Source organism: Lontra canadensis, unplaced genomic scaffold, assembly GCF_010015895.1.
Source record: "Lontra canadensis isolate GAN:19392208 unplaced genomic scaffold, GSC_riverotter_1.0 scaffold54, whole genome shotgun sequence".
Taxonomy (NCBI): Eukaryota; Metazoa; Chordata; class Mammalia; order Carnivora; family Mustelidae; genus Lontra; species Lontra canadensis.
The window spans coordinates 195,588-219,778 of NW_022631048.1; the positions used below are offsets into that span (position 1 = coordinate 195,588).

The 24,191-nt window shown below is 39.6% G+C and overlaps 1 protein-coding gene across 1 annotated transcript in view; it reads right to left on the reverse strand.

Annotated features, from left to right (window-relative positions):
• AMPH (amphiphysin) overlaps nt 1-24,191 on the reverse strand; it is a 247,462-nt gene that overhangs the window by 88,539 nt on the left and 134,732 nt on the right. The window contains exons 4-7 of the mRNA XM_032874940.1: nt 23,371-23,465; nt 21,181-21,276; nt 3,760-3,867; nt 1,106-1,191 (exon numbers count right to left, since the gene is read on the reverse strand). Coding sequence (XP_032730831.1) covers nt 1,106-1,191; nt 3,760-3,867; nt 21,181-21,276; nt 23,371-23,465 — 385 coding nt within the window. The remainder of the gene's footprint in view (nt 1-1,105; nt 1,192-3,759; nt 3,868-21,180; nt 21,277-23,370; nt 23,466-24,191) is intronic.

Genomic DNA, 24,191 nt, shown 5'->3' on the forward strand with positions numbered 1-24,191 from the left:
TTCTGACTCCACAGTTTGTAGTCTGGGAGCCCAGGAATGATAGTACCACAAAGAGAAATACAGATGTTGAAAGAATGAGTAAATTCTGATGAGCGATGAGCTAATTTCACACATGTTAAAATTCGGGTTATGGCTGAACATTGAAGTGGTCATGCCCTACAGGCGGAGTTTATCAGGAACTAACCAGAATTTCCTCCAGATTATTTCAGTAGTTCAAAAATAAACATGGAGTGCTTACTCCAGGCAAAAAATTGAGGCAAACTCAATTTTTGGATAAACTCCACTCCAGACCCTCAAAATGCTGACAATTTTAGAGGATAAGTAGGAACTCCAGATTGTCTATGGAGGAAGGTTTTAAGGGATGCCAATCTGGTTGGAAGCTGGGCTAGATGGTTTGCCTTAAAGCAGGGTTGCACAGAGAACACAATTCTGTTTATTTGGCAGGGGAGTATGAGGCACTGATGTAAATTGAGAGACATAAGGACCCACTTCATCCAACAACTTCCTGGTTCTACCACTGAGTGGGAAAAAGTAGACAAAGGAGGGACAATGCACTTAATGCCACAGGAAATGCAGAGTACCCATAATAAGAAGAATATTTAGCCCTTCAAACAGGAATGAAGTTCAGGTTAAAAGGTCAGAACTGAAAGCAGAGGTTTGACATCAAAGTTGGAAGACCAGATGACCTCTCGGAATAAATGGAGTTCTGCCAAGAGCTAAAAGGTATCCTTGTAAATTTCAAAGTTAAGGACACTTCTCCACATGCCTAGAATTGAGATCTGGGGCCCCATTTGAGAAATAGATCAAGGTCTAAAACTCTGCGGTCAATAGAATAGCTGCTAGCCTCATGTTGTTATTTAAATTTAAATGAATCGAAACAAAATAAATTAAATCTAAATTGCAGTTCCTCCACCATACTAGCCATAGTCCAAGTGTTCAACAGCTCACCATATGTGGCAAGTAGCTATTGCCTAAAATTAACAGAAATAGAACACTTCTCTTAGATGGTGCTTTAGCATCACAAGCAATAAAGACAAGAGAAAGGATTTCCCTGTTCTTGATTTTTTAAAAGGGATGTGGACACCCTGTACAGAAGCAACTTTACCTTGACCATAACGATGGTAACTCTTCTTGTAAGTCAACGTTAAACTCTTCAAATACTTTCTGTGCTTTCTGAAATTCCTCTTCTGCCTAGAAGACACATAACAAGTGTTTACACTAAAAAAATGTCATTGAAACACAAGCCATTTCTATATACAAGAACAGCATTTAAAATAAAAAGGGAATAGCTTTACAGCATATTGAGAAGGACAGAAATTTGTCTAGTTAAAATCCACATAATTTTGGGGTGTCTGGATGGCTCAGTTGGTCAGGCATCTGACTCTTGATTTAGACTTTGGTCGTGATTTCAGGGTAAGTCTGAGCCCCCCCATCAGGCTCCAGGCTGGGTATGAAGCCTACTTAAGATTCTTTCTCTCCCTCTCCCTCTACCCCTCCCCCACTCCCAAGCGCACGCATATTCCTCTCAAAAACCAAAACACAAATAAAATTTGCATAATTTTTTTCAATAACAGTGAAATAGTAAGACATTAAAAAAAAAAAGATTGATTTACTTATTTATTTGACAGACAGAGATCACAAGTAGACAGAGAGGCAGGCAGAGAGAGAGAGAGGAAGCAGGCTCCCTGCTGAGCAGAGAGCCCGATGCGGGGCTCGGTCCCAGGACCCTGGGATCATGACCTGAGCCAAAGGCAGAGGCTTTAACCCACTGAGCCACCCAGGCACCCCAAAATAGTAAGTCTTATTAAGACACAAAAACTGACTTGATTACAATGGTTGCTTTTGTAGCCTGGCAGCTTGGCCACAAAAATATAACTGCCTGTCCCATACACTGCTCTGTTCTGGATACTGGACATGGATACTTCCCAAAGGACTTCCCCATCTAGTGAGAAATCTAAGTAATTACATCACAAACTAGCACTTACAAACTACTGCAGAGCATGCTACTGAGGAAGATGGTACAGAAACAGAAGGTTCCATAGGGAAAGTGATATTCTAAAGGAATCTGAAAAATCAGCAAATGTTCCGTGAAGAAGCTGGTGGAGAGGTGCTACAATGCATAAAGGTGGCGTTCCCTGGGTTAGAATCCCAGCTTACTAATGGTGTCAATTTGTGAAATGGTTTTAACGTTCATCTCTGATGCCTCACTGATAAAATGGAGATGGTAAGTATTAAGCATGAGTATTAAGAAGCAATGGCACAGATGAGAGGGTGCCTGGCACCTAAGGTGTCAAAGGGCAGCTCTCATCGTGGCTGCTCAGGAACTGATGTGTGGGTCAGGAGAGCGTTAGTTCAGGGTGTGGGTATGAAAGGAGGAGCAGAGGGGAAAGAAGATTCAAAAGCTGATTAGGATGAACAGGTGAGTCATAACCAAGTTGCGCAGGTCTCATATGCACACTAAGAAATTTAGATTTGTTTTCTACAGGCTACCTGAGCCATTAAAAGACAAGCAGTGGAGAAACATATCTAGATATGTGATGTAGAAATACTATTCAGACAGCTGTGTGTAGGCAGATAGGAGGAGGCAAGACTGGAAGCAAAGGGAATAGTTAGCAGGTGTCAGTTGGCATCTGTAAGTGACTGGCTTACATAGTAAAAGCTACTGAAATGGGTTTTCTAAAAGAAAACGAATGTTCTATAAGCCCAGCACAAAACTGCACTCTCTGGCAACCATAGGTTATGTCTTAGAATTTCAAACTTGGTTTTCTATCTGAATCTGCCTTTTTTTTTTTTTTAAAGATTTTATTTATTTATTTATTTGACAGAGAAAAATCACAAGTAGGCAGAGGGGCAGGCAGAGAGAGAGAGAGGAGGAAGCAGGCTCCCCGCCAAGCAGAGAGCCCAATGCGGGACTCAATCCCAGGACCCTGAGATCATGACCTGAGCTGAAGGCAGAGGCCTAACCCACGGAGCCACCGAGGCACCCCCTGAATCTGCCTTTTAACTTTAAATATGGACCTTAAACACAGAAAGAAGTGGAGGAACACATTAACTTTCACTGAGCCTGCAGTATTGCTGGGGACAAGGTTTACTCTGACCAAAATGTGTGAGTCAGTGTCAGCCATGTGAACTCTAAAGTCACATGAAAAACCTTATAAAAATTAGGGAAAGCAGCCCAAAGTACCATGTATCAGCTTAAATTCTGTCCTAATTCCATTCTCCTATAAAAAGAAAATAACAGGTATACCTTGTTTTGCTATGCTTTGCTTCACTGTGCTTTACTGACACTGAATATTTTTACAGACTGAGGGTTTGTGGCAACCCTGCACCAAGCAAACCTATAGGTAACATTTTTCTAGCAGCATTTGCTTACCTGATGTCTCTGTCTCACATTCACATAATTTTTGCAATATTTAAGCATTTTCATTGTATTTGTTCTAATCTATGATCAGTGATTATGACTTGCTGAAAGCTCACGTAATAAAATTTTTAGCAATAAAGTGTTTCTAAGGAAAATATTGTATTTTTAAAGCCAATGCTATTACACACTTGATAGACTATGGTATAGCGTCAACATAACTTTCGGATATACTGGGTAACTAAAAAATTCATTTGATGGCTTTATTACAATATTTGTTTTATTGTCATGGTTGGGAACTAAACCCAAAATATCTCTGAGTTTTGCTTAATTTTAAAAAGCAAAGTCGTTATACATCATATAATATGGAGAGTGGTGTCAACAGTTGGATCAATTTTTACCTTTGAGATCCGACTTTCATCCTTCCTCTTGGAGCTCTGCAAAGCTTCCAGGTGGTGGCGGGCACTGTCATAGTCCACCAGCTTCCTGCTGCGTTTTGCGATGCGATTCTGTTGACAAGAAAATGCATGCATGATTATAGATTCGCTTTTTGATTACTAAAATGCTTCCATTGTGCAGAGTAACAGGATCTTGACTGGACACTGAAAGTGAAGCAGAATTTCAGTCAATGAGTGATACCTGGAAAATCACACTACCACCTCCAATTCTGTCCGTAAAAACCATCAGGTAAATAGCTTTCCTTCTGAAAATAATTAGGCTATGATTATGAACAGTGAAAGGTAGAATTTGCAGTCAAGATCAGAAATATTCCAGAACTGGTTAAGGGAAGCAATACGATCTTTTACCCTCTATTCTAAGTCTTTCAATGTTCCATTTTGAATATCATGGAAGACTCTAGTAGGATTTGGTTTTAGAATTCTAATGACACTCATACCAACAGAAGTTCTATAATACAAATTTACTTCCTAAAAAAATCCTTTTTCTTAGTCATGTTCCTCAATCCTTCTGTTCATTAGAATCACCTGAGGAGCCATAAAAACACATGCAACCTTAGAGACTCCACTTCCGTTTAGGATACAGACGGCTACAACAAAGTCACTCTCACACGGACAAGAAAAAGTTTGGATAATCTATAAAAGGATAACTCTTTTTGATTCCATCAGAGACCTAAGGGTCACCAGGCAGCAAAATAATCTGAAGTCTTGTATTTGGGAAGAAGAAAAAAGTCCCCCAAGGAGAGACAAGATAACAAATCATCTGTGCCAACAAACCAAAGTACAGGTAGAAGTTGTGGACGTGAACACGTCAGCCAACATTTTAACAAAATGGTAGAGGCCTAGCGTGGATCCATGTATCACTGTGGAAAGCTGGGTAGCCAAGACACAAGGGCAAATTGCACTTAAGGGTAAGCTCTTCCCTTCAGCCTCCAATGGATGCTGTAAGAACGCTTGGGAAGAAGATACTCTTTAGCAGTACAGGTGAGAATGAAGTGAGCTATGGGTGTTACAGGGTGGGCACTGGGCTGTGCCCATTTCATACACCTTTTTCTCTTACAGGACGAAAGCTGTAAGTTGCTTAAGGAGGGAGCCCACAGAGAACAGGCAAAGGTATACTGCTTGATGGAGAGGAATAGAAGCAAAAGCAATCTGGCCCTGCAAAAGGATTAGGAAACCCTTCCAGCCCCTATGATATATGTAAAGATCAATTTTACACAAGGAAGAATAGAAGAAAAATCTCTACTGATTGGGGAGGGGTATAAAATCTTCTTGGGCCATGGGCTGTCTCCTTAAACAAGCAGAGGTCTGTTTCCACTCAAGTGGGGCAGGAAATTCCTGTCGAAGGCCAACCAAAGATATGAGACTTATGTTGCTCTAGACAGGCCAAGAATATGGGGCCCCTGTGTGGCTCAGTTGTTAAGTGTCTGCCTTCAGCTCAGGTCATGATCCCAGGGTCCTGGGATGGAGCCCAGCATCAGGTTCCCTGCTCGGCGGGAAGCCTGTTTCTCTCTCTCTCCCACTTCCCTGCTTGTGTTTCCTCTCTCACTGTCTCTCTCTCTGTCAGATAAATAAATAAAATTTAAAAAAAAAAAAAAAAGGACAGGCCAAGCAAGTATAACAAAACCCAGCCATATCCCCATTATAAGTCTAACACTCAACAATAAGTGATAGCTGGGGAGGCAGAGTCAAGATGGCAGTAGGCTGGGATGACATCAGGTAGCAGGAGTTAAGCTAGATAGTTATCGAACAATTCCGAACACCTACAAATCCAACAGGAGATCGAAGTGAAGAAGAGCAGCAATTCTAGAAACAGAAAATCGACCTCTTTGAAAGGTAGGACATGCGAGAAGTGAATCAGAAGTGATGGGAAGATAGACTGCAGGGGGAGGGGCCAGCTCCTCACAAGCAGCGGGGCTTAGAGGTCTGTTCCACTGAGGGACATTGCTCCAGAGGCTAAGCAGGGGTGGAGCTCTTGCGGGGACAGTGTGGTCTCAGGTCCTGTGGAGTCACAGAAGGATGGGGGTGGGGTGTCTGAGTATCGCAGAGCTTGGAGGTATCAGAGTGGGGGAGCTGGATACAGAGACGGAGCTGAGGAGTGAGCGGTCAGGTTGGGGTTACCTTAAACTGTGATCCGTGGCACAGTCAGACCACTGATCTTTGAGCAGGGACCCCACAAGTGGCAGATCCGGGGAGACACTCCTGGAAGAGTGGCAGGGATCTGCTGGGTTTGGAGACTCCAAACGGGGCTGTGTGCCAGAGACAGAAACGCTCAGTCATAGGCCGGATAAGCTCAGAGCTCGGCGGGAGACCAGGGAGACGAGAGTGATTAAATGCTTTGGCCGAGGGCACACTGAGGAGTGGGGCCCGGAGTACTCAGCTCTTCCAGGCCAGAGATTGATAGGCGGCCATTTTCATTCCAGTCCTCCAGAACTCTACAGAAAGCATTCAGGGAACAAAAGTTCCCAAGAGCTAATACCAGCAGATTACTTAGGCCGGCCCCTGGCAAGGGTGGTCCAATTCCACCTCGGGCAAAGACACTTGAGAATCAATACAACAGGCCCCTCCCCCAAAAGATCAGCAAGAAATCCAGCCAAGAACAAGCTCACTAATCAAGGACAACAGCCGAATTCCAGAAGGGAAAGCAAAGCATGGAATTCATGGCTTTCTCCGCATGATTCTTTAGTCTTGCAAAGTTAATTAAATTCTTCAATTTTTTTTTCTTATTCTAATCTTTTAACTTTTACTCATTCTTTTTTTTAACATTTTTTAACTAGTTTATCTTAACAATACCTTTCTTTAAAAAATCTTTTTGAACCTTTATGATTATAGTCATATTTTATCCTTCATTGTATCTAACTTTATCTTTTGTATATACATAGGGTTTTTTCTTCTAAAAAATTTTGCGATACGACTTCTTCTAATAGATCAAAATATACCCTAAATCTAACACAGGGTTTGCTCCAGTCTCCAGACTGAGCAAATTCTCTCCATTTTCTTTTTCTTTCTTTTCCCAACCACCTTATCTTATCAACTCCTTTTTTAATTTTCATCTTTACAGTCATATTCCATCCCTTCATCATGTTAACCCTTATATTTGTGTGTGTGTGTGTGTACATATGCATTTTTTTTCTTTCTTTAAAATTATGGAAGGCAGTTTCTACTAAGAGACCAAAATACTCCCAAAATCAAGTGGGTGGCTCTGTCCTATTTACTAGTCTAATATATGTATTTTCTCTCTCTTTTTTTTTTCCAATTTTTTTTGTAACTTCTTTTTATGCCCTTTCTTCTCCCCATGATTTGGGGTCTCTTCTGATTTGGTTAACGCACATTTTTCTGCAGTCCTTGCCACCCTTTTAGTATTTTATTTTATTTTATTCTTATTTGGATAAAATGACAAGGCAGAAAAACTCACCACAAAAAAAAAGAACAAGAGGCAGTACTGAAGGCTAGGGACCTAATCAATATGGACATTGATACTATGTCAGAACGAGAGTTCAGAATGATGATTCCAAGGTGCTAGCTGGCTCGAAAAAGGCATGGAAGATATTACAGAAACCCTGTCTGGAGAAATAAAAGAACTAAAATCTAACCAAGCTGAAATCAAAAAAGCTATTAATGAGGTGCAATAAAAAATGGAGGCTCTTACTGCTATGATAAATGAGGCCAAAGAGAGAATTAGTGATACAGAAGACCAAATGACAGAGAACAAAGAAGCTGAGCGAAAGAGAGACAAACAACTACTGGACCACAAGGGGAAAATTGGAGAGATAAATGATACCATAAGACGAAACAATATCAGAATAATTGGGATTTCAGAATAAGAAGAAAGACAGAGGGAGGCAGAAGGTATATTGGAGCAAATTACTGTAGAGAATTTTCTAATATGGCAAAGGGAATAAGCATCAAAATCCAGGAGGCACAGAGAACCCCCCTCAAAATCAGTAAGAATAGGTACACACCTCATCATCTAAGAGTAAAACTTACAAGTCTTAGTGACAAAGAGAAAATTCTGAAATCAGCCCGGCACAAGAAGTCTGTATCATACAATATTAGACTGGCAGCAGACTTATCCACAGAGACCTCGCAGGCCAGAAAGAGCTGGCATGATATATTCAGAGCACTAAATGAGAAAAACATGCAGCCAAGAATACTATATATCGAGCTAGGTTATCATTGAAAATAGAGGGAGAGATAAAAACCTTATAGGACAAACAAAAACTAAAAGAGTTTGTAAACACCAAACCAGCTCTACAGAAAATATTGAAAGGGATCCTCTAAACAAAGAGAGAGCCTAACAGTAGTAGACCAGAAAGGAACAGAGACAATATACAGTAAAAGTCACCTTTCAGGCAATACAATGACACTAAATTCGTATCTCTCAATAGTTACCCTGAATATAAATGGCTAAATGCACCAATCAAAAGACACAGGGTATCAGAATGGATAAAAAGACAAAACCCATCTATATGCTGTCTACAAGAAACTCATTTTAGACCCAAAGACACCTCCAGATTTAAAGTGAGGGGGCGGGAAATAATTTACCATGCTAATGGACATCAAAAGAGAGCTGGGGTGGCAATCCTTATATCAGATAAATTAAAACTTAAGCCAAAGACTATAAGAGATGAGGAAGGACACTATATCATACTCAAAGGCTCTGTCCAACAAAAAGATCTAACAATTTTAAATATCTATGCTCCTAACGTGGGAGCAGCCAACTACATAAACCAATTAATAAAAAAATCAAAGAAACACATGGACAATAATACAATAATAGTAGGGAGCTTTAACACTCCCCTCACTGAAATGGACCGATCATCCAAGCAAAAGTCAACAAGGAAATAAAGGCCTTAAATGACACACTGGACCAGATGGATATCACAGATATATTCAGAACATTTCATCCCAAAGCAACAGAATACACATTCTTCTCTAGTGCACATGGAACATTCTCCAGAATAGATCACATACTCGGTCCTATATCAGGTCTCAACCGGTATCAAAAGATTGGGATCATTGCCTGCATATTTTCAGACCACAATGCTCTGAAGCTAGAACTCAACAACAAGGGGAAATTTGGAACGAACCTAAATACATGGAGGCTAAAGAGCATCTTACTAACGAATGAATGGGTCAACCAAGAAATTAAAGAAGAACTGAAAAAAATTCATGGAAACAAATGATAATGAAAACACAATGGTTCAAAATCTGTGGGACACAGCAAAGGCAGTCCTGAGAGGAAAATATATAGTGATACAAGCCTTTCTCAAGAAACAGGAAAGGTCTCAAATACACAACCTAATCCTACACCTAAAGGAGCTGGAGAAAGAACAGCAAAGAAAGCCTAAATGCAGCAGGAAAAGAGAAATAATAAAGATCAGAGCAGAAATCAATGAACTAGAAACCAAAAGAAACAGTAGAACAAATCAATGAAACTAGGAGCTGGTTCTTTGAATGAATTAATGAGATTGATAAACCCCTGCCCAGACCTATCAAAAAGAAAACAGAAAGGACCCAAATAAATAAAATCATCAATGAAAGAGGAGAGATCACAAACAACACCAAAGACATACAAACAATTGTAAGAACATAATATGAGCAACTATACACCAGCAAATTGCACAATCTGGAAGAAATGGATGCATTCCTAGAGACGTATAAACTACCACAACTGAACCAGGATGAAGTAGAAAACCTGAGCAGACCCATAACCAGTAAGGAGACTGAAGAAGTCATCAAAAATCTCCAAACAAACAAGGGCCCAGGGCCACATGGCTTCCCATGGCAATTCTACCAAGCATTAAGGGGTATAAGCATTGAGGGGAGCCTGGGTGGCTCAGTGGGTTAAGCCCCTGCCTTCAGCTCAGGTCATGATCTCGGGGTCCTGGGATCAAGCCCTATACCGGGGGGTCTCTGCTTAGCAGGGAGCCTGTTTCCTCCTCTCGCTCTCTACCTGCTTCTCTGCCTCCTTGTGATCTGTTAAGTAAATAACATCTTTTAAAAATAAATAAATAAAAGAAGAATTAAATCCTACTCCCCTGAGACTGTTCCAAAAAATAGAAATGGAAGGAAAACTGCCAAACTCATTTTATGAGGGAAGCATTACCTTGATCCCAAAACCAGACAAAGACCCCATCAAAAAGGAGAAATAGAGACCAATATCCTTGATGAACACAGATGTGAAAATTCTCACCAAAATACTAGCCAATAGGATCCAACAGTACATTAAAAGGATTATTCACCACGACCAAGTGGATTTATTCCAGGGCTGCAAGGTTGGTTCAACATCCACAAATCAATCAGTGACACAATACATTAATAAAAGAAAGAACAAGAACCATATGATACTCTCAATAGATGCTGCAAAAGCATTTGACAAAGCACAGCTTCCTTTCTTCATCAAAACTCTTCAAAGTGTAGGGATAGAGGGTACTTACTTAATATCATCAAACCCATCCATGAAAAACCCACACTGAATATCATTCTCAATGGAGAAAAACTGAGACCTTTTCTGCTAAGGTCAGGCACACAGCAGGGATGTCCATTATCACCAAGGCTATTCAACATAGTACTCAGCAATCAGACAACAAAAAGAAATTAAAGGCATCCAAATTGGAAAAGAAGTCAAAGTATCACTTCTCGCAGATGATATGATACTTTATGTAGAAAACCCAAAAGACTCCACTCCCAATCTGCTAGAACTTTTATGGGAATTCAGTAAAGTGTCAGGATATAAAATCAATGCACAGAAATCAATTGTATTCCTATACAACAACAAGACAGAAGAAAGAGAAATTAAGGGGTCAATCCCATTTACAATTGCACCTAAAACCATAAGATACCTAGGAATAAACCTAACCAAAGAGGCTAAGAATCTATACTCAGAAAACTATGAGTTACTCATGAAAGAAACTGAGGAAGACACAAAGAAATGGAAAAATGTTCCATGCTCATGATTGGAAGAACAAATATTGTGAAAATGTCTACGGTACCTAAAGCAATCTATATGATTAATGCAATCCCTGACAAAAAACAAAATCCATTTTTTCAACGAAATGGAACAAATAATCCTAAAATTTATATGGAACCAGAAAAGACCTTGAATAGCCACAGGGATATTGAAAAAGAAAGCCAAAGTTGGTGGCATCACAATTCCAGACTTCAAGCTCTATTACAAAGCTGTCATCATCAAGACAGACACATAGATCAATGGAACAGAATAGAGAGCCCAGAAATAGACCCTCAACTCTATGGTCAACTAATCTTCGACAAAACAGGAAAGAATGTCCAATGGAAAAAAGACAGCCTCTTCAATAAATGGTGTTGGGAAAATTGGACAGCCACATGCAGAAAAATGAAATTGGACCATTTCCTTACACCACACACAAAAATGGACTCAACATGGATGAAGGACCTCAATGTGAGAAAGGAATCCATCAATATCCTTGAGGAGAACACTGGCAGCAACCTCTTCGACCTCAGCTGCAGCAACATCTTCCTGGGAACATAGCCAAAGGCAAGGGAAGCAAGAGCAAAAATGAACTATTGGGATTTCATCAAGATCAAAAGCTTTTGCACAGCAAAGGAAACAGTTAACAAAACCAAAAGACAACTGACAGAATGGGAGAAGTTATTTGCAAGCGACATATCAGATAAAGGGGTAGTGTCCAAAATCTATAAAGAACTTAGCAAACTCAACACCCAAAGAACAAATAATCCAATCAAGAAATGGGCAAAGACATGAACAGACATTTCTGCAAAGAAGACATCCAGATGGCCAACAGACACATGAAAAAGTGCTCCACATCACTCGGCATCAGGGAAATACAAATCAAAACCACAATGAGATACCACCTCACACCAGTCAGAATGGCTAAAATTAACAAGTCAGGAAATGACAGATGCTGGCGAGGATGCAGAGAGAGGGGAACCCTCCTACACTGTTGGTGGGAGTGCAAGCTGGTGCAACCACTCTGGAAAACAGCATGGAGGTTCCTCAAAATGTTGAAAATAGAACTACCTCACGACCCAGCAATTGCACTACTGGATATTTACCCTAAAGATACAAACATAGTGATTCGTAGGGGCATGTGTACCCGAATGTTTACAGCAGCAATGTCTACAATAGCCAAACTATGGAAAGAACCTAGATGTCCATCAACAGATGAATGGAAAAAGAAGAAGTGGTATATATATACAATGGAACACTATGCAGCTATCAAAGGAAACGAAATCTTGCCATTTGCGACAACGTGGATGGAACTAGAGGGTATCGTGTTTAGCGAAATAAGTCAATCAGAGAAGGACAACTATCATATGATCTCCCTGATATGAGGAAATGGAGATGCAACATGGGAAGGTTAAGGGAGTAAGAGAAAAATAAATGAAACAAGATGGGATTGGGAGGGAGACAAACCATAAGTGACTCTGAATCTCACAAAACAAACGGAGGGTTGCTGGGGGGAGGGGGGTTGAAAGAGGGGGGTGGGGTTATGGACATTGGGGACAGTAGGTGCTATGGTGAGTGCTGTGAAGTGTGTAAACCTGGCGATTCACTTACCTGTACCCCTGGGGATAAAAATAAATTATATGTTTATAAAAAAATAAAATAAAATAAAAAGGATGTCAGAGAGGAAAAATTTCCTTGATACACTAATTGCTACACTTGAAACAGCCAAGAAAGAACAGTATACTTGAAAATGCATCAAGAAAAATTATTCACATTAAAACACAAAGAGATCCTGATGAAGTCCCAAAAGTTCAGTTTCTCTTTTGTTTCCTTTGACTTTGCAGGCATATCTTGAAAGAAGTTACTGTGGCCCATGTCAAAGAGGTTACTGCCTATGTTCTCCTCTAGGATTTTGGTAGATTCCTGCTTCACGTTGAGGTCTTTTATCCATTTCGAGTTTCTCTCTGTGTGTGTAAGAGAATGGTCGTGTTTCATTCTTCTACATGCAGCTGTCCAATTTTCCCAGAACCATTTATTGAAGAGAATTTTTTCCACTGGATATTTTGTCCTGCTTTGTCAGAGATTAGTTGACGATAGAGTTGAGGGTCCATATCTGGGCCCTCTACTCTGTTCCACTGTATCTGTTTTTGTGCCAGTACCATGTTATCTTGGTGATCATAGCTTTGTAGTAAAGCTTGAAATCGGGCAACGTGATGCTCCCACTTTTGTTTTTCTTTTTCAACATCTGCTTAACAATTCAGGGTCTTTTCTGGTTCTATACAAATTTTAGAATTGTTTCTTCCAGCTCTTGAGAAAATGCCGGTGGAATTTTGCTCGGAATGGCACTGAAAGTATAGATGGCTCTTGACAGTATAGACATTTTGACAATGTTTATTCTTCCAATCCATGAGAATGGAATGCTCTTCCATCTTTTTGTGTCTTCTTCAATTTCTTTCATGAGTGTTCTGTAGTTGCTCGAGTACAGATCCTTTACCTCTTTGGTTAGGTTTATTCCCAGGTATCTTATGGTTCTTGGTGCTACAGTAAATGGAATCGATTCTCTAATTTCCCTTTCTATTTTTTCATTGTTAGTGTATAACAAAGCAATTGATTTCTGTAGATTGATTTTGTATCCTGCCACATTACTGAATTGCTGTGTGAGTTCTAGTAGTTTGGGGGGTGGAGTCCTCTGGGTTTTCCATATAAAGTATCATGTCATCTGCGAAGATGGAGAGTTTGACAACTTCCAATTTGAATACATTTTATTTCTTTTTGTTGTCTGATTGCTGTTGCTAGGACTTCTAGTACTATGTTGAACAACAGTGGTGAGATTGGACATTCTTATCGTGTTCCTGATCTCAAAGGGAATGCTGTCAGCTTTTTCCCATTGAGGATGATATTCACTGTGGGTATTTCATAGATTTTATAAAGTTGAGTAATGTTCCCTCTATCCCTATACTTTGAATCATTTTAATCAGGAACGGATGCTGTTTATCTTGTCAAATGCTTTTTCTGCATCACTTGAGAGGACCACGTGGTTCTTCTCTCTTCTCTTATTGATTTGTTCTATCACATTGATTGATTTGTGAATGTTGAACTACTCTTGCATCCCATGGATAAATCCCACCTGGTCATGGTGGATAGTCTTTTTAATGTACTGTTGGATCCTGTTAGTTAGGATCTTGTTGAGAATCTTGGCATCTGTATTCCTCAGGGATATTGGTCTGAGATTTTCCTTTTTGATGGGGTCTTTGCCTGCTTTGGGGCAAAGGGGATCAGGGTAATGTTGGCTTCATAAAAAGAGTCTGCAGTTTTCCTTCTGTTTCTATCTTTTGAAACAGCTTCAGGACAATAGGTATTATTTCTTCTTTGAAAGTTTGGTAGAATTCTCCAGGGAATCCATCAGGTCCTGGGCCCTTGTTTTTTTGGGAGGTTTTTGATCACTGCTTTAATTTTGTTACTAGATATTGGACTACTGAAGTTGTCAATTTCTTCCTGATTCAGTTTTGGAAGTTTATAGGTTTCCAGGAATGCGCCCATTTCATCTAGGTTGCTTAACTTATTGGCATATAACTGTTGATAATTTCTGATGATTGTTTCTATTTTCTTGGTGTTAGTCAAAAATGAACTTTTGGGACTTCATCAAGATAAAAAGCTTTTGCACAGCAAAGGAAAACAGTCAACAAAACAAAGAGGCAACCGATGGAGTGGGAGAAGATACTCGCAAATTACAGTATAGACAAAGGGCTGATATCCAAGATCTATAAAGAACTCCCCAAACTCAACACGCACAAAATTAATAATCACATCAAAAAATGGGCAGAAGACATGAACAGACACTTCTCCAATGAAGACATACAAACGACTGACAGACGCATGAAAAAAATGTTCATTGTCATTAGCCATCCAGAGATTCAAATCAAAACCACATTGAGATACCACCTCAATGTGGTATCTAACAACAGTTAGAATGGTCAAAATTAACAAGACAGTAAACAACATGTATTGGAGAGGATGTGGAGAAAGGGGAACCCTCTTACACTGTTGGTGGGAATGCAAGTTGGTGCAGCCAATTTGGAAAACAATGTGGAGATTCCTTAAGAAATTAAAAATGGAGCTTCCCAATGACCCTGCAATTTCACTACTGGATATTTACACCAAAGATCCAGATGTAGTGAAAAGAAGGGCCATCTGTACCCCAATGTTCATTGCAGCAATGGCCACAGTCACCAAACTGGAAAGAACCAAGATGCCCTACAACAGACAAATGGATAAAGAAGTTATGGTCCATATATACAATGGAGTATTATGCCTCCATCAGAAAGGATGAATACCCAACTTTTCTATCAGCATGGACAGGACTGCAGGAGATTATGCTGAGTGAAAAAAGTCAAGCAGAGAGAATCAGTTATCATATGGTTTCACTTAGTTGTGGAGCAGAAGGAATAACATGGAGTACATTGGGAGATGGAGAGAAGTGAGCTGGGGGAAATCAGAAGAGGAGACAAACCACGAGAGACCGTGGACTCTGAGATACAAACTGAGAGTTTTGGAGAGGGTCTGGGGGGTGGGGTGAACCTGGTGGTGGGTATTAAGGAGGCCACGTATTGCATGGACCACTGGGTGTGGTGCACAAACAATGAGTTTTGGAACATCAAAAACAAAATAGAATTAAATTTTTAAAAACACACACACAGAGAAATGGGGTTGAAAAATAACAGCATCAAGCATACAAGACCTGTAACACAGTATTAAATAGTCCAACATGGTCTTTGGAGTTTCCAAAAGAGATGAGAAGTTAAGTCAAAAGAAATATTTAAGGAGATACTGGCTGAGAAATTTATGTAATAATAAAATCATCAAAGTGCAGACCCAAGAAACTCACAGAACCCCAAGAAAAACAAACACCGAACAATATCCATCCAGACACTTCATAGCCAGACTGCATAAAATCAAGAAGAAAAATATAAATACAAAGGCAAGGACTGTTAGAAAGCTAATCTTGAGAAGCTATATAAGCCAAAATACAATGACATAACATTTTTAATGTGCTGAAAATTTAAAAGAAAAAGAAAAAGAAATCTGCCAACTCAGAATTCTATTCACAGTGAAAAGTAAAAGTGAAATAAAATATTTATCAGACTGGGGAGCCTGAATGACTCAGTTGGTTAAACATCTGACTCTTGATTTCAGTTCAGGTTATGATCTCGGGATCATGGGGTCAAGCCCCACATCAAACTCTGTGTTCAGCACAGAGTCTTCTTGGGAGTCATTCTTCTTCTCTCTCTGCCCCACCCAAGCTTGTGTGTGTGCTAAGTAAATAAAATCTTTTTAAAAAGTCTTTTGCAGATAAACAAAACTGAAAGAATTCACTGCTATCATAGGAATTTTAATACGAAGGAAAGCTACACACAAAAAAAGTAAGTACCAGAAATTATAAAATTCAAGGTCAATATACATGATTTTGGTTTTTTACTTCTAAGTACTTTAAAAGGTAACTGATTATCTAGAACAAAAAAGAAACAGAAAAATGTATTGTGGGTTTTATAACGTATGTAAAGGAAAATTCTGTAATAATAACAGGAAATGAAGAAAGAACTGGAGGTATATTATTTATATAAAAGTACTATGATAGTATTTGAAGTTAGACTGGTAAAGTTAAAGATGTACCTTATAAATTATAAAGCAACCACTAAAACCTTAAGTTAAAGAGATATACTCTATCTCTCAAATAAATAAATAAATAAATATCTAAAACAAAAGTGAGGGGCACCTGGGTGGCTCAGTTGGTCAAGCGTCCGACTTTTGATTTTGACTCAGTCATGATCTCAGGGTCGTGAAATCTAGCCCTGTGTTTGTCTCCATGCTCAGTACAGAGTATGCTTGAGATTGTCTCTCCCTCTGCCTCTGCCTGTCCCCCTTGCTCGTACACACACGCACTCTCCCTCAAATAAATAAACCTTAAGAAAAGAGGGATAACTAATAAGTAAATAATAAGCCAATTTAGTCTGTTACAAGGCCCAAGAATTTGGCCTTTTTGAAAAGACCCCTAGTGGTCCAGTTACACGAAGTCCAATCAGAGAACTATTACTAGAGGAGATCCTTAAAAAATTCTCAAATTTAATATAGTAGGAAGAAGAAAACAACAATATACTTATGGCATAGAAACACAGTCCCAAGTCACAGACCCTCAGCAGCCTACAGTACAGGTGTTGCAGGGATTATTCCCACTTTACATGTAGAGAATTTCGAGTTGCATGAGATTAACTGATACCTTGTCCAAAATTGCTCAGAAAGTCTGTAGCAAAGATGAATTAGATGTCAGCCAACCAGTACCAAGAGTAGGCTGTGGCACACGAGACACCCAGGCCCAACATCTAAGAAGGCCCTTACTCACAGGGTCACATAGGTGTGGGCTCAGCAACCAAGAGTAGGTGCCTCATTATATCTTATACTCTAATGCCCTCACCTGCCACACCCAATCCCAACCCTCCTCCTGACTCTCGGTTAGTCCTTCTAACTGCGCCCATATTTCTCTGACCTACCCATCATTCAGTTACCACCTGTCACTCTATGCTATTCGTCTATACTCCCTTCAGGATGGGTGAGAGGTGGGTTGGGGCAGTTACTCTCATTCAGCTACTTCCAATCTCTTCACCCTCTACACCTACTGCTTCCAACTGGTGTTAGTACTGGAAAGCATGGCTGACTCACATTTGCTTAAAGATATGAGATGAATTAGTCTAGGCAGGATGCAGGGAGGCCCTTCAGTGTTCCCTAGTGGGGACAGTGTGCCTATGAAGTGACAAAGCTCATTCTTTTTAGCAAACATCTTACTACTACCTTCAAAGGAACACTGTCCCTTGAAGCAGTGACCTTGTGTAACTCCAGGTATCTCTGGTAAAGCTCTGCTTCATGAACTTGTAGGGGAGGGAGTAGGGTGTGGAACTCTTCTTTAGTATCTTCCAAGAAGCAAATCTTGATTCTTTGATGATGAGTGTGATTTTTTGATAAGAGCCAAAATTCAAAGTCTTCCAAGCCTGGGAATAAGGTGGAAGAGTACACTAGGTCATCTTTTTTGTTCAAAAACAAGAAGTGAAATAAATTATGTGACTCATTTTCTTGGGTAACCGACAAGTCCATTACAGAGCAGGGCTTACCATAGTAGATGGCCTGTTTCGAAGTCCATCACTCATTTTGATTCACACATTTTTGTGTTGGAAATACAAATCAACCTTATTTCCTTCCTTATCTGACACTTGAAAAACTTGAAAAAAGAATCAAATCTTCTAAGGGTAAATTCACCTTACCTTTTACATGGGAAATAATTTCTATTTAACCATCTAGTAATAAATTTTATTAAGTAAATTTACTAGTTTAACAGTAAAGAGTTTAATGAAATGGTTCAATTGAAATTTCTTCAAATTCCCCAATGCACACTGAACTTATACAATAAAAACTTTTAGTTTATTGTATTTTTTTTAATGTCAATAATAACCCCAATCCGGAATTCACCTTGTCACACTGCTGGAAATATATGTTTAGGTGCTTATGTGGGGCACCCAAGATGCAATCTATACTACATTTTACAATAACTGCTCACAGCTGTAAGGCTGCCTGGGTTGATGACAAGCTGGCTCTTATTAGAACATTGATTTTAGATGTCAGTGCTGCATAATAAGACCTGTAACACTGGGTGCCCTGCCAATCACAGTTGGAAAAGTCAAACATCATTCCCTCATGAATGGTACTGCATAGCCCTTGCTGGTGAGCGGCAGTAAATATTTGGAAATTTGCCCGACGTGTTAACTACACATGGACTGTTTGATTTTAATGGAAGTAAGAGAAGTCAGCTGTGTTCCATGCTTTGAAAACTCTCCACACAGTATTTTCAGTCATTAGCTTCCTTTCCATCAATAACCCGTTCCTTACAGAAACCTTCAGCACTAACTCGATGGAGCGATAGAATCTTCATCCCTTTCTACCTTCCGTTCAAGTGAGCAAAGACACAGAGGATAAGTGTATCTTCACAGAAAAACCACCTCTCAAATATTAGGAACAACTCCTTGTCATATGAAACAGTCTCGCAATTGTCTACTTTGGTTGAAGCCCTATGTGTATGGTAGGATATTCTAACTGTGACTTCGGAGAAAGAGAAACCGATATTATTTCAGCCTCTTTCCATGATGCGGACAACACCATGACATGTATTTTATTTATTTTCAAGACACCCAGCTAGATGACATTTTTCCCAAATATCTAGTGTAGATGGTTCAATCACTGGAGGATCATCTTTGTGCATGACCTCAACTGTGGACCTCAAGAAAATAATTGCTTAAGCAAAAGTTCTGAGTTCTTCATCTTTCTGATGTAAAACAAACTGAAAATCCTAGCTAATCTCATCCATCATGATTTTATTTAATTAATCGACTTAAAGATTTATTTATTTATTTTTAGAGAAAGATAGGGAAGTGGGAGACCATGGGTAGGCAGAAGGGCAGAGGAAGAAAGACAGAATACATAAGCAGATTCCCCACGAGCATGGAGCCTGACAAGCGGCTTGATTTCAGGACTCTGAGCCAAAACCAAGAGCTAGGTGCTTCATCAATTGAGCCACCCAAGTACTCCCATTATGATTTTATTTTAATCTGTGTTTCAATGCAGGTACTTCTGTGTGTATCTGTCTTCTCAAATTATACACTCCTAGAGAGTATGGCCAATTTCCAAATAACTATGGCTGAGTAGGACCACAGCAACTAAGATCCTCCACATTTTTTTGAGGATACTAAGTTTTTGTTCATGAAGCTGAACAGCTTTTCAAATGTGCTTTTCTCTAGTCAATCACAGCTTTCATTTGCTTAGTTAAATCATACTATGAATGTATATTATATGAATAATTTAGGCTAGTTTGTAAACTGCTTTGAAATTTTCAAGTACAAAGTCAAAGTATTCCCTTATCTTCTTCTGATTTCTTAGGAACTGATATTTATGGAGATTAAATTACCACACAATAAATGATATTCTGAAGTGTAATAATAATGATTCTGAGACTCTTTGCTCCACAAATGTTACAAACTCTAAGCCAAAATGCGACTGACTGTCCACCAAATAATCTGAAGATATCCCAAGACATATTCCCTATAGGCTAGTGCATGTAGCCTCACTGGACCCTAGAATTTTTTAATTTATTTTTTAAGTCTCTCAGAAAATTTTAAAAAGCCAACTACATCTTTAAAAGAGGATAAAATCATGCAACAGCCCTCTGAAGTGTTCTCCTGCCTATTATGATAACATCATTGAGAATCTATCATTTGGACTTGTTCTCTGTGACATTTTGCCACCGAGGCTAATTAATGTCCCTAGTCTGGTCCAGTGAGGTTTTTGTTTGGTGCTCCTGCATCCCAAAACACACTTTGGATGTTGTCCATCTAGTTGTTAGGCGTTATGTATGGAACCAAGGAAACGGACTTCATTGACAGGAGGGCTGCTCTGGCTGAGAAGCTTCACTATGCTTTATGGCCAAGGCCAGTGCATGTTACTGCAGCTAGTGTCCTGGTGTTCAGCCATGGCTACAGAGCAGGCCAGGGAAAAGTGGAGATTCACATCAGAAGTCAGCTGGGCTTTGCAGATGGATGAATGCTGGTTCACGTCTACCTTTAACCTATAAGAAGCCCAGCACCGTGGTACTTACCTGGTATTCCTCCTTGAGCAGGAAAAACAACTGGGGTGCAGATCTATTCCCACTACCATCTGCCAGGTACAGCCCTGATGGTTTAAAAACCATCTCTATCTCCAGAGTCAGTTCTACATCTACAATGTTTGATCCTTCGCTTACGGATTTCCCATCAATGAATCCAAGTATCAAATAAGACAGATGTTTTAGACCAGATATTGCTAGATCCAGTTGCTAATGTATTTGATACACTTCTATCTTAACAGTTCAATATGCTCCAAAAAATTTTAAGGAGAGAAAACACTTGCAGGTACGCTCTGAACAATAAAAAAGGAAAGATTAGATCTTGCTCTCAGCTTTGCAATGAAGTTTCTCCTTTCCTGGAGACTGCTGTTTATTCTAATGGAAATTCTTATCAAATGTTATACATTAAAAAGGTTGGAACATAAAGAAGATCAGAATTTTTGGTATCTGGTTTGCAATTTATATCTGGGAGACTAAAAAGATGTCTGTAGAGAAATGAAAGATGAAGCAGTTCGCTAAAGGGAAAAATGTGACTTCTGTGGCTACATTTCATTTCAAACCAACAGGAACAGGATAAAGCTTCCATGCTTAAATAAATGAAAAGTTACAGTCTTTGATGTCAGTTGGAGGACTCTGAATTTCACTTATCTCTTGCCCACATTTCAGTAAGTACATAGAACCATTCAATTCTTCCCTTTACAGACACAAAGTAAAATACCTTTATGTCAGGAAATTGGCCCAGATAGGTATCCAGTGTCAGCAAGGACCCATCCACTAGTTTTTGATGGAAGTCTTCCCACAGGACATCACATTTCTGAAAGAAGAAGAGAAATAAAAAAATAACTGCTAAAGTGTTTTAAAAGATACTTTTCACCAAACTTCTAAAAAAAAATTCAGGTATGATCAAATTAGATAAATAGTACTTTCTCAGATAACAGATGTTAGAAAAAAATGTGGATTATTTAATAATACAATAAAATTTCAAGGCAATTTGGCTACCAGTTCTAATCGACAATGTAGGCTACCAAGGATACAGACTACATTTTCCAGCCTGTGTCACAGCTAAGTGTAGCCACAAGACTAAGGTCTGGCCAAAGGGATGAACTTTTAGGAAGTGTCCCTAAAAAGAGGTTTGTCTTCCCCAATTCCTCCACTTGCTGACTGGGTGCAGAAATGAAAGCCAATGGCCAGGAGGCAGCAAGGATGGCAAAGATGGACCCCTGATGTCACCAGACCTGGGCTGCTCACTCCCAAGTCTTTTATGAGAGAGAGAGAAATTTCTACCTTTGGAAAACCATTTTTGGGGGGGGGTTAGCTGCTTGTGTTTATTTTTCACACTTCAAATACGGATCCTCATTGTTACAGATGCCAATTTATGAAATTTATGCCAACAAAAAAATTTAAACCCTCCATATGAAAAGGCTCATCTTCTGATGTGAATAGATGCTTTCAACATGTAATGTTTGGCTCCTTCACCATCGGAAGAGCCCATATTTAGATCTGCAACTAAAGGTTTCAAAAATCCTGGCAGGACCTCCAAGGACTAAGGTGGGACAGCAGCCATTTTCTGAAGGAATAAACGTCAACAGTGGCATCTGTCACACACAGAATGTAATGTGGTGTTCTGAAAGCTAGTAACACAGGTTTCTATTATCCATTAAAAATTCTTTTCACAATGAATTTTTAATTATACAACATTCATCAGAAATTTATATGGTAAGCATTTAACAACATGATGTTGAAATGTTGTCTTCATATTGAAGAAAGGTGAGAAAAAGCAATTACTTAGTAACTGCATGGGAAAGTGGTATGTGGAGGCTGGTTTTGCCAGATTCGGATTTTGAAAGTTTTCTAAACGGGTAAGAAGGCCAAGAACTTTCCTTATAAATGAATCTCTGGGCTTTTTCTTTTTTATCCTAACAAAATTATGAAGGTCAATATGGGGGTGTCAGAATTTTCATGGAGCAACCTGGGGCTGCACTGTTAACCCATCTTTCCAAAGCCCACATAGATGGTCAGTGCATCACACATCAGCCTTTCTCTCGAGCTGGGGTGGCCATATCCCTTAGGTCTTCTGTTCCTCAACACTCATCAGTGAGTTCATGCCAAGTGGGCATGACAAATGCCACTCTTTAACAAAGAATCTGGACATGAGAGAAGCCTTGACAGGCACTTTGCTACCATCAGTAATAATGACATGTACCGAGCACCATCCCAGTAATGTGAATACAGAGGCTTTAAATGTGTTATTAGTAGGTATAATTCTTATTCTTACTCTGCAGATGAGAAAGCTAAAGCCTGAGAAGATGTTCATCATAGAGAGACCACTCCTGGTTTCCACCCCATTAGGCCTTTGGCAAAGCATAAAATAACGCACTTTCTCACTTCCTGCCAGCCAGATGGCCCTCAGCTGCAAACTGGATTTCAGGTGTTAAGACATGTCTAGGGACAAAGGCTTCTGGAAGTTACATTACTATTAGCAGGCTGACCACATCTGTCCTTAGGTTCTGCAGACCAGTGAATGCACCAGTGGCATTTAAGTGAAATAGATGCTTTTTGCGCCTCCTGACCCTGTTTTCAAGAAGGGATGGGGAGAGAAGGGGTGCAGGGATGAAGTTCATATACAAAATCATGCCCTGAGCCAGTTCTGCTGCTGAGATGAGCTAAAATGTGTAGAAAGGCAGGAAAACACTATTCCTATTTTGAAGAAAAATCATCTTTAACACACAGCTCTCTCCCCTAGTAGTTTTACAATGGCTCACTAATCACTATGAGTTTGGGCTGATCAGGATGGCAGAACCGTATGGTGTCTTCGGGGTGCACAGTGCCCTGTCATGATTTAGTGGATCGTGCTGGAACACTGGCAGAAGTGCCCCGGCCTCCTGTGGTCTGTGCTCCTGGCTCGTACCTCACCAACCATCTTCACGTCTTCCCGCCCATACCAGTCAGGCTCGTAGACTTCATGCAGCGACTCTGTGAGCTTCATTGAGGCTTCTTGCATGCCTAGTGTTGGAGAAAAACAACTCTGGTTGGATAGACATGGGTGAGGCACCCCTTCCTCTGTCCCCTCCTTTTCTAAGATAGAAAAACTTTGAGTTACCCACTAATCACTGAAGGAAAAATCTTGAAGGCATGACTGTTACTTGCATCTGCAGTCATAACCTCCCCGTAAGGGTCTCTAATGTATCTGATCACATTGTGCATTTTCTCTTATTTTCATGATAATGGCAGATACTGAGTCTTGAAAAAAAAAATCAACAAGGTGTCCTATTCTGAAAACAATAGTAATGTCTTCTATTACACATGCCATCACTTAGGACATGACACAGAACCATAAATACACAGGAATCCTAAAATAATTTGTCCATAGACTATGGAGCTCTAAAAATAAAATTAACCCTAAAAGACTTTAAATCTGAGAAACAAAGCTTCGACAGAAACAGGTTGAAGCAAAATTAACAGGATTCTAGGGCAAAACAGTTGGAAGTAGTTTAAGTGACCTAACCATTTTCGAAAGAAAAAAAAAAAAGAAAAAATTTTCTTTTTATAACATGATTAAAAGCTACATATACAGTTTTAAATCAGAATGCTTAAATCAGAGTTCTTAAATCTGTGTCAGAACTTCCATTAGACACACATTTGGTGTGTGTTGCAAAACCATGGTTGTTAAATAACAGGAAAGATATAAAGTGTTCTTGTGCAATATGGTGACAAAAAGTATCACCAAGT